This window comes from Cynocephalus volans, chromosome 2, assembly GCF_027409185.1.
Source record: "Cynocephalus volans isolate mCynVol1 chromosome 2, mCynVol1.pri, whole genome shotgun sequence".
Classification (NCBI taxonomy): Eukaryota; Metazoa; Chordata; class Mammalia; order Dermoptera; family Cynocephalidae; genus Cynocephalus; species Cynocephalus volans.
Genome location: NC_084461.1, coordinates 227,024,088 through 227,041,281, shown reverse-complemented (window position 1 = coordinate 227,041,281; position 17,194 = coordinate 227,024,088). Strand labels below are relative to the sequence as shown.

The 17,194-nt window shown below is 34.3% G+C and overlaps 1 protein-coding gene across 9 annotated transcripts in view; it reads left to right on the top strand.

Annotated features, from left to right (window-relative positions):
• SHLD2 (shieldin complex subunit 2) overlaps nucleotides 1–17,194 on the top strand; it is a 100,767-nt gene that overhangs the window by 68,524 nt on the left and 15,049 nt on the right. For all 9 annotated transcript variants that reach the window (XR_010022627.1, XM_063086126.1, XM_063086124.1 and 6 more), the window contains 3 exons: nucleotides 1,741–1,935; nucleotides 2,103–2,237; nucleotides 7,706–7,912. Coding sequence is in view for 8 of the 9 variants with exons in the window: in XM_063086126.1 (XP_062942196.1) it covers nucleotides 1,741–1,935; nucleotides 2,103–2,237; nucleotides 7,706–7,912 (537 nt within the window). In the remaining variant the exon portion in view is untranslated. The remainder of the gene's footprint in view (nucleotides 1–1,740; nucleotides 1,936–2,102; nucleotides 2,238–7,705; nucleotides 7,913–17,194) is intronic.

Sequence of the window (17,194 nt, the reverse complement as noted above, 5' to 3'; positions counted from 1 at the left end):
GTAATAAATCTAGCAAAGGGTTATGCAAGACCTGAAAAAGGAAAAATTTTAAAAATTAAGAGAAATTAAAGAAGAACTAAATAAGCATATTACCTTGTTTGTTGATTGGAAGATTTAACATTGTGAAGATTTCAATTCCTCCAAGTTGATCTATAAATTCAGTGCATATCCAGTCAAGATACCAATATGATTTTCATGAGATTTAATAACATTATCTGGCAGTTATGTGGAAGAGTAAATAGCCAGGGCAGTTTTAAAAGAAGAATAGAGAGGAATAATTTGCCCTATCAGATATCAGGACTTAGTATGAATCTATAGTAATTAAAACAGTATAGTTTTAGCCAGTTGACGTCAGTCAACTTTTTTTTTTTGGCAGCTGGTGGTTATGAGGATCAGAACCTTGGTGTTATAAGACTGTGCTCCAAACAACTGAGACGTCAGTCAACTTTTTAATTAGGGGATTCCTTAAAAAGATTAGATTTAATCTTTTATTATGAATATTTGAAGTTGCCATCTCAGAAAGCATATTTATGTGAGAGGTAGCTAAATGGCTTTTAAGTAAAATTTACCATATTTTATAGATGTTGATACAATAGAAGGGTAAGGAATATTTTGAAATAATGAAAATAACATGGTATGCAAATATTCTGCAAGAGATTTGGGAGATATAGCTGTAGATGTCTCTAGTTTTAAGGCCAATCTAGATTCATGTAATAGTTCAGTAATTTCATAAAAATCTAATTCTGGATAGAGAATATCCCATGGAATCCATAGGGAGCTTCAAGTTTTTGTAGAACAATGTGAAAAACCTTGAACTAAATTAGGTGACCTTTAGAAGTTACTTCAGATTCTTCATTTTTAGGCTTATGTAGGAATTTATGTTGCCTTATTTTTTATAGGTTAGTAGCTAAACAAAGTATATTGTAAAGTTATTTATTTGACTTAGGGAAATATGATTATCAGTTGCCACTTTTCTCAGTAAAAAATGAGAGACAAATTTGAGACAGGAAAGAGAAAACCATTAAAACAACATAGTGACTGAAGAATTAAATAGCCGGTCTAATAGTCAAGACAAATATCACAATGTAGCACGTGCTCAAACACTGAAAGAGAGCTAGAAATTAGAGCCCTCCGAGTTTAGGGGAGGAGGGATCGCTGTGGGTCTGTGGTGGATGTCGTTCTGCACAGTCTTTGGTGGGGAGAGATGAGCATGGCAGCACTGCAGCGGATGACAGGGGTGAAGGCAGGCCTGGGCTGGGGAAGGGGGAGACATGTTCAGAGAGAGTCATAGTCAGGCGGCTCGTAGAGTGTTAGGTGCGAAGTGTAAAGGGCTTGAGGAAACATGGCCTGGTCAGGGTGCTTGGGGAAGACAGTGTCAAATCAGACTCCGGGAACTGGGGAACCAATTGGATATTATCAGGTGGTAGAGTCATCAAAAAACAATGGAAATTTTGAGCTTGGTTGATTGGTAGGAAAATGATATTATTAACAAAAATAGAGAAGTAAGGGAACAGAGCAAATTATTCGGAGATGGTAAATAATTTCATTTTTACTGGTTAAATATATCAAGCTTTATTTTTGCATCAAAACTAATTCAAGAATGAGCTACATGTTTTGTTGAAATCATGTTTTATATCTAATCATACTTTATAACATAAAATACAGTTCTAAGAAAATATTATGTGTTGTCAAGAAAGTATAATGTTGCCATCCTTTTTGTATTTTTTTTTTCTTCCTTAGATTCCAGTATAGTTAGTGATGTTTTACTTCAAGACTTATTGGCATATGTGTCTTCAAAACATTCCTATCTCAGAGAGCTTCCTCAGAGGCAGCCTCAGAAAGTGAACAGCGTAGAGTTTGTACAATTGGAGCAGCTTCAGCCTGACATATTAGTCCATGTGGTACTAAGAGTTGTTGATATCACCGTACTGACAGGTAAACATTTTGAGTGCCTCCTTAATTTTAGATTATGAAAAAAATTAAGATACGAGACTGGCTTAGTGTACCATTTAGTTATCGCTATGTATTTACCATCAGATACTGAAGTGTGGTATCACATGTGATAGAGTAATGCCAACTAAGGAATCCTTTTCCTTTTCCAGAGGCATTATACAGTTATAGGGGACAGAAGCAAAGGAAAGTTATTTTAACAGTGGAACAGACCCAAGGTCAACATTATGTGCTTGTTTTATGGGGTCTTGGAGCAACCTGGTACCCTCAACTTCAAAAGAAAAAAGGTAAATACACCAAAAGCATTTAACTTGTTTATATTTCAGTAAATGATTAATGCTATGAGTCTAAGATGAAGAAAATCTTCACATTAGACATTTGAAATAGTAGTGGTCATGACTGAATATTCTTTTGTAAATTTCTTCTGTTATAATTTTATGCCTCTTACAGCAATTCAATTATCTAAAAGGTCCTCTGTAATTAACGGTGGCAATATAAAGGCTTAAATTTATTCCCGGGTATATTACTTTACCTTTTTAGTGAAGATCTTATCTCCTTTGAATAATGTTTTTTTAAAATTTAATCCTGGAGAAGCTTATACAGTTTTTTTTCAACCAAAGTACTCTGATAAATAAACTCTCTGGTTATAAGCAGACGTTAGGGGAGTTACATTAACTCTTTCAAGTCACAATTACCATTCAATAAGTTACTGTGTTCCAGGTTTTTATTCCAGTTGTTTCAAAAGTGTGGTCTGTTAGCCATCCATAGACTGTTCATGGTTAAAATATGACCCACGATTACATATTTCTTTAAAGCATATATTGATAATTTATGGTGTATTGAGTTAAATGGAACTGATGTTCCAACAAAATGGCATAATATATTCCTTTTGCTATTGTGAAATCCTTTGGTTGTAGCAATCAGAGATAGTTTAATTAGTGGATTATGAGTTATTTTAACCTGCTAAATTAATTTAGAGGTTAAGTGTATGACCCAATATTTTTTACTCAAAGGAGTTAGTGTCTCTTTCCAAACTTCTGCCTGCCAGATAGTTATTTGTAGGTAGGATCTGTCACATTGTCTCTCTTAATCATTAATAGTCTATAACTAGGATTTGAGATAAGTCTGACTTTTGACTTTTATGTTAGGATCAAACAGTGACAGATGTTTGTTTGGTTGAGAAATCCAACAAACATGTATTGATGATAGACTAACCATGATCATTGACCATCATGTCTTAGCCAGAAACATGAGTCTAGTGCATGCTGAACAAAATGTAGGTCAAAGGTATAATGGAGCTGTAGCAAAGCAGATTGCTCCATGCTTAATGTGAATATTCTTTTAAAGTTAATGGTTGTTTAGTTAATAGAAGAGAAATTATAGCAGTCTCCAGATAATTCTATGGTATTTAGGTTAATATTGAAAACTCTTGGATCCAGGAATTCAGATGTAGTTGTTCTTTGTTCATTTCTTCATTCAGCATACATTATAATCCTTGTTTTTAAATTTTAACGTCCACTGCAATACCTCAAGGTAATTCTTTTTAAGGGAAAATGCCAATTTTGAAGGACTACTTAAGTGATTCTACTTCCGGAATATGTAAGCTTTCTCTTATTCAGTTAGTATTTCTTGAGGCCATCTGTGTATTAACCTCTATAGTGGACACTCATTTTGCTTGCTCCTAAGGATAAAAAACTCACATTTAGATAATATAATCAAATGATCATCAAGCAGTCATTACTGAATACTGGAGATAACAGAGTTGATGTTTTGTGGAAGTATAATAAGAAATCCCCAATTCACATTCTTTCGAAATATGCATTGCTGATAGGAATTTGGCATTCCTTATATGTAGAAAGCATTGGTCACAGTTTAGGTCTTAATAAGGGTGAACTAGAGGTATTAATTACTCTTCTAAGGAATAATTGGGTAAGCATGAAATAAGCTATTCAGAACTAAATGTCATTCCAATGCAATATCCTTCTGAAAGTATTTAATAGAAATCCAGTATTTCAAAACTATAAAAATTATAATAATGTACTTTCATGACATACTAATTAAGTGGAATAATGCAAATGATCCCAAGATTTATGATTATACTTTACACAAAGTCATAGTTATGTCTGCATGGAGGTTTGAAATCCATTAACACCCTTAATTTGTGATTCACATATGGAATTATATCACAATTGGTCTCATACTACTCTCCTGCAGATTTGCTAACCTAACCAGCACACGGCTCCTTTCTGTTACTTGAACATGCCAACCTTCTTCCTGCTTCAGGATCTTGAATGTATCTCTGCCTACAACACTTTTTCTCCAACTTTCCCACATGGTTGTCTCCTTCAAGTCTAGGCTCCAATTTTATATCCTCAGAGAGGCCTCACACATGTATGTACATAATCACTCTCTGTCAGATTTTTTGTATTCCATTCTACCTCATTTGCTTGCTTATCAGTTAACTGATTTTCTCATTGGATTGTAAGTTTTGTGAATACAAGCACTGTGTCTAGTTTATTTCACCTTTGTATCCCGTCACACAGTACTGTGCTTGCCCAATCAGATTTTCTTTATGAAGGAATGAATGAAGAATAAAATACAGATCAGGCAATCATTCAAAATTCCCACTGTCTTTAAGGAGTAAGGGACTCAGGTTTGAGGAGGAAATAATTTTGCTTGTTTCAAATGATAAAAAGAATTACAAAGTTAAAAAGAATGCACATGAAAGTTTTTCAATCCATTGGATTTATTCAAAAATTATATTTAAACTTGGGCATCTAGAGCTTATAGTTAGATCTTGCACTGCACTTTGGCTAGCTTAAAGAATTAAGGGTATATATTTGAAGTATATGCGGGAACTTCAAAAGGTTGATGGAAAAATGGAATTAAAAGATAATACAAGTCTTTCCATGAACTTTTTGAAGACCTCTCGTATAAGGTTATCTAATAATACCTAAGGGAAAGAGTGCTGATGGGCTTTGGGTATTTAGAACCAGGAACTGAATAGCTGCAAGAGTCTCAGACAGCTTCTCATGTGTCTGTATTATGCTCTTGGTGTAGACTTCTCTGCTTCTTCACCATATGGAAAGCAGAAAATGGTCACTCTTTAGCTGCAGAATTTTTCCAAATTCCTGGCAAATAGAATCTGATTGCCCAGACAAAATCTGATTCAATCAACTGTGACCAGGGAGACAGAGTCACAAAATACAAATAGGAGGGCTTGAGCTTATTTCAGTGGGTGAGAAGTTGAGGGAGTTATTTGTGGTCTGCGTGGACACATAAAGGTATTCATTACCAAAAATATGTATATTCGTTAGCTTAGAAGGATGTATGTGATGTACTATTTAGTTTAAAAAGTAGATTATAAAACTTCATGTATAGTAGGGTCCCATTTTAATAGAAGTGTGTCTATAAGTATGAATGTACATTTAAAAATCTGAAAATGTATATACCAAAATGATTGCAGTGGTTATCTCTGTGTGGTAGTATTATGAGAGGTTTTTACTTTTTCTTGATACATTTAGTTTGAATTTTATGTTTGTAAGAATCTGCATGTATTTTTTAAACCTTTTATTATAAAAGCTTTCAAACATATCCAAAAGTAGAGAGAAAAGTAAGTACAATAAACTTAAGTACCCATTAGCCACCTTATGAAAGCATGGCCAATCTTATTTCGTATATTACCTCCCTTTTCCTTTTTTAAATTGAATTTATTTTTAAAAACTGAAAAAATTGTACATATTTATGGGGTACAATATGATACTGTGATGCATGCATACAAGTGTAATGATCAAATCAGTGTAGTTAGCATATCCATCACCTCAAATCTTTTATCATTTCTTTGTGCTGTAACATTCAAAATTCTCTCTTCTAGCTATTTGAAAAAATACAATGAATTATTGTATTTTTCTTTTCTTTTACTGTCTAAATATTTTACAATGCATATATTTTGTTTTATAATTAAAAAGTAAGACTAAAACTTTTTCCTTTTGATAAAAAGAGAATAATGTTTGGAACATCTAGCTAACACTTGAGGAAAAATAGAATTAAATTTATACCTCATGTTTGTGCCAAAATAAATTCCAGATGCATTGAAGGTTCAAATATATAAAAAAATGAAACAATGAGTAATAGAAGAAAATATAGGCATTGGTAGGTTAAATAAAATGCAGCAATAAAAACTACTATACATAAAAACCACCTCTACAGAATTAAAAGGAACGTAACAAACCAGAAAAAAATTGCATCCTGTCAGAAAATAATACAACAAGCAAAAGACAAATACCTGTAAAGATAAATGGGCAAAGAAGATGGACAAGTGAGTCCCCAAAGAAGAAATAAAAATGACCAATAAATATAAGAAAAAAAATTACTCTTACTAATAATTGAAGACACGCAAGTAAAATAATAATGATAGATGGTTTTTCTTGTAAGGAATTGATAGAGGAGATATGGGAAAACAGCCACTCTCATAAACTGTTGGAAATGTAAATTGGCAGAACCTTTTTTAAGGACAATTGACGATGCATGTGAAAGAATGTGGGGTACCTTTGACCCAATAATTACACCTCTAGTAGTTTATTATGGCTATGAATAAAGATGTAGCTAAAAGTGTGTTTATTATGGTATTGTTTATAACAGTGAAAAATAAAAAACAACCAACATGCCCCAAAATAGAGGATTGCTGTAATAATTTTTTAAGATTTGGGTATATCTATGCAATGGCATGTTATGCAGTATTTAAAAATAATCTAGAATAATACTTAATGTTGAAATATATTTGACATATTAATTAAAAATCAGATAAATCCAAAACAACTGATTGTCCAGTAAAATGCTGTGTTTATTTTAGGGTGTTGAGATTATAGCAGCTATTTATTTATTTACTTGTCTGTAGATTCTAAGCATGTATTTTGTAATAAGAAAGCTCTTTTAAAAAAAGATTGGTTTTAAGCAGAAACTTGGAATATATATGCTTTAGTTCTGTCTAATGATGCTCTGTCTGAACAGATTTATTGACTTGTTTGATGATTCGTCACCAAAAAAGAAAAAAAAAAAAAAATGTCTAATGAAAGAAACTAAGGAGGTAGGTGGGTGGAGTGAATTAGATTTATGGCCTGAAGTGGGAAACTAAAAAGACAGCTGTTACTATCAGAAAAATTAGTGCTAAGAAGCTTCCTTTTGTTTGATTACAGTTTTATAGTTAAATTTACTAATATAGAATATGATTATTTGGCAAGAAGTTCTGCTACTGTGGTTTTAAGAATTAGAATTATTACTGGGAATTAAAAATAGATGCTACTGTGTCTGAATGCTTTTTTATTGATGTTGCTCTGGAAAAAAAATTTTTTTTTGGCAGCTGGCCAGTACAGGGTGGAAAAATTAACGAAGACATTGAAAGATCAGTGAAATACTGGTTATGGTAGACCTGTGTCCATTTCAGTGTCCCCCCTTTTTAAAAAAATATTTGCCTGTAGGTTTCAGTGAAGATTTGCTATTCTGTAAAGCAGTTGGTTATGATAAATTCTGACTGTTTAGGAGACGAAGAAATCTTTAGAAAAGATTTTATTAAAATTATGTCTAGCATCCTTATCCTAATGCCTTAATGTAGCATTCATATTTTGTCCCTTTATAACCAAATTTTTTAGTGATAAAAGTTGTATTTAACTGATTTAATCAGGCTGACCTATTTCATCTGATGCTGAGCCTCGACTTTTTCCTTTTTAGTGACTTTTAAAATTTGTTTTTGTTTAAGGTTATATTTGGGAATTTAAATATCTTTTTGTTCAGCGCAATTGCATACTAGAAAACCTGGAATTGCATACAACGCCTTGGTCATCCTGTGAGTGTCTATTTGATGATGATATAAGAGCAATTACATTTAAAACAAAATTTCAAGAAAGTGCACCCTCCTTTGTGAAGATGTCAGACTTAGCAACCCATCTAGAGGATAAGTGTTCAGGTAAGAGCTTTATATACATAAAACATTGCTAGGGTTTTGTTTTGTTTTTCAAATTTTTTTTAATTGAATCATAATTGATTATACATATTTTGGGGATTCAATGTTGACATATGTTGATGAAATCAATATTACTAGTGTGTATACTGTTACAAATTGTACTTATTCTTTATGCCCCTTGTCCAATCTCGCCCCATCCCTCTCTCTCTCCCCCCTCCCACCACTGATAACCCAAGATTTCTTCTCTCCCTCTGAAAGAGTAATGGTTACTCTGTTGATTTGTTGCCTAGATGATCTGTCCAATGTTGAAAGGTGTGTTCAGGTCCCCAAATATTGTCATAGAACAGATGCTTCTTCTGTCACTCTGGAATGGGCTTTGTGGTGACAGACATCCCCTTCTTTTCTTTGGTCTCTGCTGGTGACTCTCCTTGTGTCAATGCACTCCAGTGGCTGGCAGACCATCTGCGTGGTGGTTGTGACATCTAGCCACTTTCACAGCAGCCGTGGTTACTGTAGTGGCTGTGGTAGGCCACCCACATGGAGGTGATGTTTTTGGCATGCTCCTTGGCGCTGGCGGTGTGCTTGGTTGCAGGCGGTGGGTCCGGTCCCTGCTAGTTTTCATATGAGCAAAGAAGCTACCTTTATGGGAAAAATGTATAATTGAGTATAAAAATGTAATACAGATCTTTGCAAATAGCTGAACCTGATATTGGCAATTTCTTAGCTTTTTGCTTCCAGTCCTTTGAGGTTAATTTGTAATTATTAGGGATCACTTAAAAATATTTTTTGTGTGTAGTTACCAGCAGCTCATCATCTGATAAATCAGAAATAGAAAAATGACCTTAACCAGAGTCAATGTTGAGAGAAACATCTTATAAAGTGACTAAGCTCTCATCTAGGCATGGTTGTTAAGATTTAACGTTGATATAAAATCTGTGAAATTTACTTACTGCTTGTAAAATGTAATAATATACTTCCTGAACTCAAATGTGTATGTGTGTATGTGTGTGTATAAAATTCATCCTCAGAAGCATACCACATAGAAGAATGCCTTAGATGATGGATTTTATATAAATACACACCTTGCATTAATTAAATATTAGAGTGATTTATTTTGAGTAAAGTAGCAAAAGGAATACATTTTAGATTCAAAATGCCATAGACTTAGGAATGACAAGAGAGTACAATATGGAAAATAATTGGATAAATCACAATTTTAGTGGGAAATATGTTTCAATAGATTGTGTTGGCTTCCTAACTACAGAGATAATGCTGAGAGGATGCTAACTCCTAGTTGAAGGTATAAAAAATTAAATAGCACTTGAAGCTGTATTTACGGTTGCTAAATGCCAGTAGTTAGCATTTAATGTTATTTAATGTCATCAAATGACAGTGATTATCAGTTTTGGAAACAAAGTGTTCCATTGGCTATTATAGTAATTGCATTTAGAGGGAAAATAAGGATTGAAGAAAATAGAATTTATCTGTCAATTTATTTTGTTACATGGTTTGAATTTTTTAATCAAGAAGAAAATGGCCAAAAATTTTCTCAGAATTTGTGTAAGATTATAACTTTTGGTGCTTTTATAGGTTTTTAGGAGTAACTCAGGAACTTTGGATCCTGATACTGAATTTTAACTTTATTCTATCATTTACATGAATAGTTTTCTGAATTCTTTTTTTTTTTTTTTTTTTTAAAGATGACCGGTAAGGGGATCTTAACTCTTGACTTGGTGTTGTCAGCACCATGCTCAGCCAGCGAGCTAACCGGCCATCCCTATATGGGATCCGAAGCCAGGGCCTTGGTGTTCTCAACACCGCACTCTCCCTTTCTGAATTCTTATATGGTTTTAGATTTTATGAGATGCTACGTGTAGTTTAAGTTAAATGAGATTCCATTTACAATTCTTTAAAAAAAAAAGAATCTGGTCCAAAATGAAATAAGTTGAAACTCCTAAGAGATTACATGCTAAGATTCTCAAGTGTTTTTCTGGGGCTTTTTTATTAACATGCTATGCCCCCTTTTGGTACTTCCGCAGAAATATAAAAGTTGTGTCATATTTCAGAGTTAGTGCTTTTCAAATATGGTTCAGAGTGTCAGATTTTTTTTAAAAGAAAATTGAACAGATTTTGAGGTATAATTTTCCTGCAGTAAACTGCACTTATTTAAAGTGAGCTTTGACATGAAGCCGGTGAAACCATCACCACAGTCAAAATCATGTCCCTTCTGCCCCTTTGTAATCTCTCCCTCCTTCCCACCCTTGCCTGCCAACCCTTCAGGCAACTACTAATCTGCTTTCTATCACTAGATATTAGTTTGAATTTTCTATGATGTTATATAAGTAGAATCATATAGTACAAACACTATTTTGTCTGGCGTCTTTCACTTAGCAGATTCTTTTGAGATGCATATATGCTGTTGTACATATCAATAGTTTGTTTCTTTTTATTCTATTGTATGGATACCATGATATATCTTTTCATATGTTGATGGACATTTAGGTTGTTTCCAGTTCTCGGCTATTACAAATAAAGCTTCTATAAATATTCATGTACAAGGCTTTATGTGGACATAGTCTTCCTTTTCTCTTGAGTGAATACCTGCCAGTGTAATAAATAGATGAATTATATGATAGGTGTATGTTGAACTTTTTAAGAAACTGCCAAACTTTCCCAAAGTGGTTGTATCATTTTATATTCCCACCAGCAGTTTTTGAAAGTTCTGTTCTCTCCTCATCTTCATCAACACTTGGTATTGACATTCTTTTTAATTGTGGTTATTCTGATAGGTGTGTAATGGCAGCTCATTGTGGTTTCAGTGTGCGTTTCCCTGCTGGTTAATGATGGTGAGCATCCTTTCATGTGCTGTATTGCCATCTATATGTCTTTGGTGAGGTGTCAATTGAAATCTTTTGCCCATTTTTAAAAATCAAGTTGGTTGTTTTCTTATTATTGAATTTTGAGAGTTCTTTATATATTCTAAGTATAGAGTCTTTACCAGATATATGCTTTGCAAATGTGTTTTTCTAATCTGTTGCTTATCTTTTCATTCTTTTAACCAGGTCTTTTGAAGAGCACTAGTTTTAAATTTTAACGAAGGCCAATTTAACCATTTGTTCTTGTATGAACTATGATGTCATATCTAAGAAATATTTGCCTAACCCAAGGTCACAAAGATTTATCTCCCATGTTTTCTTTAGAAGCTTTAGAGTTCTGGGTTTTATATTTAGGTCTATAATTCATTTTGAGTTAATGATTCTTATATGTGGTGTGAAATATGGCTTGAAGCTCTCTCTCTCTCTCTTTTTGAATATGAATATCCTATTGTGCAAGCACCGTTTGTTGAAAACTTTTTTATTTTTGCAGTGAATTGCCTTTGCCCTTTGTAAAATAGCATTTGTCCATATATGTGTGTTCTATTTCTGGACATTCTTTTTTCTGTCCTATTGATCTGTTTGTCTGTCTTTACACCAGTACCACTCTGTTTTAATTGCTGTTGCTTCACAATAGTCTTGAAGTCAGCTACTACTAGCCTTCAAACTTTGTTCTTTTTCAAAGTTGTTTTGGCAGTCTAGGTCCTTTGCGTTAACATACAAATTATAGAAGCAGCTTGTCAGTTTCTACAGAAAGCCTGCTTGAATTTTGATTGGGATTGTGGTGAAGCTACAGATCAATTTGAGGAGAACGAATTGAGTTTGGCAACCCACGAACAAAGCGTATCTCTCCACTTACTTAAGTTGCCTTTAATTTCTCTCATCTGTGTTTTGTGTTTTCAGAGCAACAGGGCTTTCACATCTTTTGTCAGACTGATTCCTGTTTTGTATTTTTATGCTGTTGTAAATGATATTTTTAAAAATTTCAATTGCAATTGTTTTTGCTAAATGTAGAAATATAATTGATTTTTGTGTATTGATCTTGTATTTTATAACTTTGCTAAACTCATTAAGCTCAATAGTAACTTTCCTGTAGATTTGGGTTTTCTGTATAAATGATCATGTTGTTTGTGAATAGAGACAGTTTCACTTCTTCCTTTCTAATCCGGGTGCCTTTTATTTATTTTTCTTGCTTCACTGCACTTGGTAGTTCCTCTGGTATAATACTGAAAAAAGTTATGAGAGTAGACATTTTTACCTTCTTTCTGATCTTAGGGAGAAAACATTTATTCTTTTATTATTAAATGTGATGTTGGAAGTAGGTTTTTCATTGATTATTTTTAACAGGTTGATGAAGTTCTCTTCTCTTACTAGTTTGCGGAAAATATTCTATCAGAAATGGGTGTTAGAATTTGCCAAATGCTTTTTCTCCATCTGTCAAGATGATTGTACAATTAAAAACAAAATCTTTCAGTATAGTTAATTATATTGATTTTTGAATAGTAAGCCAACTTTGCATTCATGGGATAAAACTAACTTGGTCATGATATATATCCTTTCTATGTATTTTTGGATTCAATTTGCTAACATTTGTTAGGAATTTTTAGGTCTGTGTTCATGAGGGAAATTCGTCTGGAGTTTTCTATTCTTTTAATGTCTTTTTTTTTTGGATTTGGTATTAGAGTAATGCTTAGAGAATGAATTGTGATATAGTTCCTCCTCTTCAATTTCCTGGAAGTGTTTGTTTAGAATTATGATGATGTCTTCCTTACATGTTTGGTAAAATTCCTAAGTGGGCCTGAAGTTTTTTTTAATGGAAGTCTTTAACTATAAATTCAACTTCTGTAGTAGATATAGTGCTCTTCAGGTTATCTGCTTTTTTAAAATTTATTTTTTATTTTTTTTAACTAATAGGCTTTATTTTTAATAGCAGTTTTAGGTTTACAGAGAAATTGAGCAGAAAGTACAGATAGATCCCATACACTGCATCTGCTGCTTCTTGAGTGAGCTTTGGTAGCTTGTACTTTTCAAGAAAGTTGTTTATTTTATCCAAGTTGTTGTTATAATAACACCAAAATTTATTGGCATGAAGTTGTTAATATTCTGTTATGATCCCTTTTAATATCTGTGGAATCTGTAGTGATGTTGGTATTACCTGATATTCATAATTTGTCTTTTTTTTTTCTGATCAATTTGGTTAGTGGTTTATCAGTTTTATTGATCTTATCAAATAACCATCTTTTGGTTTCAGTGATTTTTACCTGTTTTTAATTTTATTTATTTTTGCTCTGATTTTTATTATTTCCTTTCTGCTGCTTACTTGGGTTTTACTTTTTCTCATTTATTAAGAAAATTGAGGTCATTAATATGACCTTTTCTCTTTTTCTCTTTTTCCTATAAAGGTGTTTAGAGCCGTAAATTTCCCTCTAAGTGCAGCTTCTGAGTTCTTTATCCAGTGCCCTGTGCATTATGAGGTTTTCCACTCTAGCTGATGAGAAGGGCACTATGCCTAGCTATGTGCAAGCTCCAGGGATTTATTCCCAGTAATACTTTCAGGGGGTTCTTTCCTTTGCCTCTGGTCACATGTGATGGTCAGTATTTAGCCAAATTCTCTAGGGGAACCCTCTGCAGTTTTCCACAGTTCTCTCTCTTTGCAGCTCTCATCTGTCCAGTGCCCTGCTCTGAGATTTCAACCCACCTTAGCCTTCCAGACTAAAATCTCTCTTTCTTCTCAACTCAGGGAAACCACCAACCTCTGCCTAGTGTCCCCTTCCCTGCACTGTAGCCAGAAAATGCTCATCTGTAAGCTGGGGCAGTCACATCTTTTGTTTGTCATCCTTAGAGATCACCGTCCTTTGTTGCCTAATGTCCAGTGTCTTGAGAATTGTTTATACATTTTTTTAAATTGTTTCAGATGTTTGAACTATTTTTACTCACACTTCTGACACTAAATGTATTTTTTTCCCCTCATACCAACAACCAATTCTCCAAATCTTCAAACACCAACTAAGTGTCCTACAACTTAATTTAATTCTGACACTAACTACCTAGAGTTAGTGTCAGATTCCTCAGGTTTAAGGATTCAGTCCCACAAAACTGATCTCACTTCAGACACCAGTCACAATTATTGAATGCCCAGGGTACTCACACCTGTCTAATTTGGTTATAAACTTGGAGTTTCCCACAAACCCCCTTCACATTTGATAATTTGCTAGAATGGCTCACAGATCTCAGGAGTACTCTTTCCTTATATTTTTCTGGTGTATTATAAAGGATAAAATTCAGGAAGAGCTAAATAGAAAAGATGCATAGAGCAAGGTATGGGGGAAGTGGCACAGAGCTTTCACTCCCTCTCTGGGTGCACCACCGTCCCACCACCTTGATGCATCATCAACCCTGAAACTTTCCGAACCTTGTTATTCAGGGTTTTTATCAAGGTTTCATTACATAGGCATGGTTGAATAAATCTTTGGCCACTGGTGATTAACTCAATCTCCAGCCCCTGTCCCCAGGAGGTTGGCAATGGGGCTGAAATTTCCAACCCTCTAATCATGCCTTTGGTCTTTCTGGCCCTCACTTGACGCTATCACAGTCCCCCAGACACCAGTCATCTCATTAGCATAAAAAGGTACTCTCATCACTCTGGAGATTCTAAGCATTTTAGGAACTGTGTGCCAGGAACTGGGAACAAAGAACACACACGCACATGCACATGCACTCTCTCTCTCTCTCTTTAAAAAAAAATTATATGACAAGGTGTGAGCATAAACCCAGTCCCTTATTTATAGCACTTTGGTCAAATGCCAGATTAAAATTTTACTAGTCATGTTAACTCACATGTGTATTATATATATGCTTTCCCAGATGTGATTATAGATTAGCATTGTTACATCATATAACTAAGCTAAGGAGAATGCAAGTAGAAAACAAAAACAACACCTCTCAAAAAACCCAAATTTTTAATTGAATACAGAGACTTTATTCTTAGAGAAGAACTCTGTACACTTAGATCTTCATTGAAACATATTTATTAGTACTAACAATTAATTTAAATTAATAATATTTCTAGAAGATTAACACAAATGATAGAAAATTTACAAGTTTTTATATTGTAATATTTTTATACCACTTTAAAAAATGGCAGTTGCTTGTAGCCATAGAAGACTCTAGATTTATACTGATTGGTGAAATCTTGGGTAGTGTTGTAGCATCATGTAAGTTTCTAATGTTTCATATTTATGTGTGCCTTCTGCACCCTTCCCCATAAACCTTACAGGTGTACAGAGCTGGTCACCACAAGAAAGAATGCCATAGGTAGTAGAGGGGTTACATTATTTGCATAGATTTTTAATTTGGAGAAGTCTACTCTGTTATCTGCTTCTTACACGAACAGTTACCTGCTGGGATTGAACACCTGTAATTAGATTTAAAAATAAAAATAAAAATAAACAACATCATGGATAACAACAAAATAGTGGCCACAATGCTGATGATTAACAGTACTAAGGATATAATCCCACCGGCTTGGTGATGAGGCTTGGAATTGGGAGTCTTCTTGGAAATCCTGGAGGTGTCCTTCTGTATTAGTCTACTTCTGTTGCTTAGAATATCTGAAACTGGGAAATTTATAAAGAAATGAAATTTATTATTTGGCTGGGAAGTCCAAAGTCCTGGGAACACATGTGGTGAGGCCTTCTTCCTTGTAGGGTGACTCTCTACAGCAATTCACAGTGTCACGTGGTGGGAATGGGCTGAGCTAGAGAGCTCACCTTCTCACTTGCTCTCTTTATGAAGCCATCAGAACCACACCCATTACTCCATGGATGGATCAGTTCATTCATTATGGCACAGTATGGCACAGTCCTCACAAGCTAATCGCCTCTTGAAGACCTTTTAAATACTATAATTGGATTTCCCACCCTCAACACTGTTAAATGGGGGTCAAGTTTCCAATACATGAACTTTTGTGGGACACATTTAGCCCATAGAAACTTCCCATTGGGAAACCATGTCCAGACTTTGCACTGTTACAATCAGTTCTTGAAAGGCTGTGCTCAGTGAGGCCCCTTTAGCCTTTTTTATTCTCTGTATATTCAGCTATAAGGGCTGATTCATAGTTTCTATCACCGTCTATGTTAAAACAAAAATGGAGAGAGAACATGGAAGTACAAGCAATTTTTCCTGTCTTATCTCATAGTTAAATAAGAGGAGGGAGAAAGGGAGAACAGCATGAAAGCTCTTCCTACAAGGGTCTGCTTGCTTAACAAAAGCCACAGGGGGATGAGGCTGTGCCTGATTTCTTATAAAGAAATGCAGATGTTCACTCAGTCTCTCACCCTATCGTCAGTAGAATTTCAGTGCCCAGCAAGCTGTAAATCTCTTGAAAGCACAGTCCACATTCAGAATAACCCTTTAATTCTTTTAAAGAGGTGTGTAAATTTATAAAGTGATAGGATTATGTTAACATTCTTCTAAAATTATTGAATTCTCTTATTAAATAATATTTTAGTGATTCACCATGTCTGTGGAAAGGTGTGATGTCAAGTCTGCTATAGTTTATTAGATAGGTGACCACTATCCCCACTCCCATTAACTCATGTAAGGGATATGTGACATGATTGGAACAGACAATGAAGCCATCTTTGGGTGCTTAAAGACTAAAGTAAATGGAAGGAGTTCAGAACAGGAGAGTCACCATTAATTGGATCTGAAAGAGATAACCAGAAAAGTGAATAGGAGACCAGAGTGATGAGTTCTTGACCGGGAGTGTTCTAACTTCTGAAAGGATGAAGAAAAAATTTGAAGGCTTAAAGAAGCCTTTACAGTGAATATGGAGAGGAAGGTAGAATCATGCTCAGATAAACTCTTAGACCTCACTAATATACAGTAAGGCAAAAATAAATTAGGAGTAAAGAACATCTGGCATGTAGTAGATGCTCAGTATTTGTTTAACAGGTGAATGAATGAGACATTAGTAGTGAGTGCTTGAGGTTCCAGATGAGTAACACAAGAAACATTTAGTAAATGAGGACTCTCAGTGCTCATGTGGCTTATAACCAACACCCAGAGTATGGATGATGATGGGCAGGAAATTAGGGGAAAAAAGTTTAAAAAGAGGATAAGCTATTGGTATATTATTTTTGGACAAAGTAGAGAGTAGGAGAATAACTCACCTATTTGACTTAAAAAGACAGAAGACGGGCAGGAAGAGAGGGCATGTTTGCTAGTTTCAAGTATTTGAAGGGATTTCTCCTTAAAGAGGGATTAAACTTGTTTTTCATGATTCTAGAAGATGGGGAGGAAGAAACATCCACCTGATCAGCAAAACTAGCCAAATGAATCTTCACTCAGTTACAGGCAGATCCCTCCTTAGTTTCTAGAGTAAATACTGAAGCCATATGGAGTGAGATTG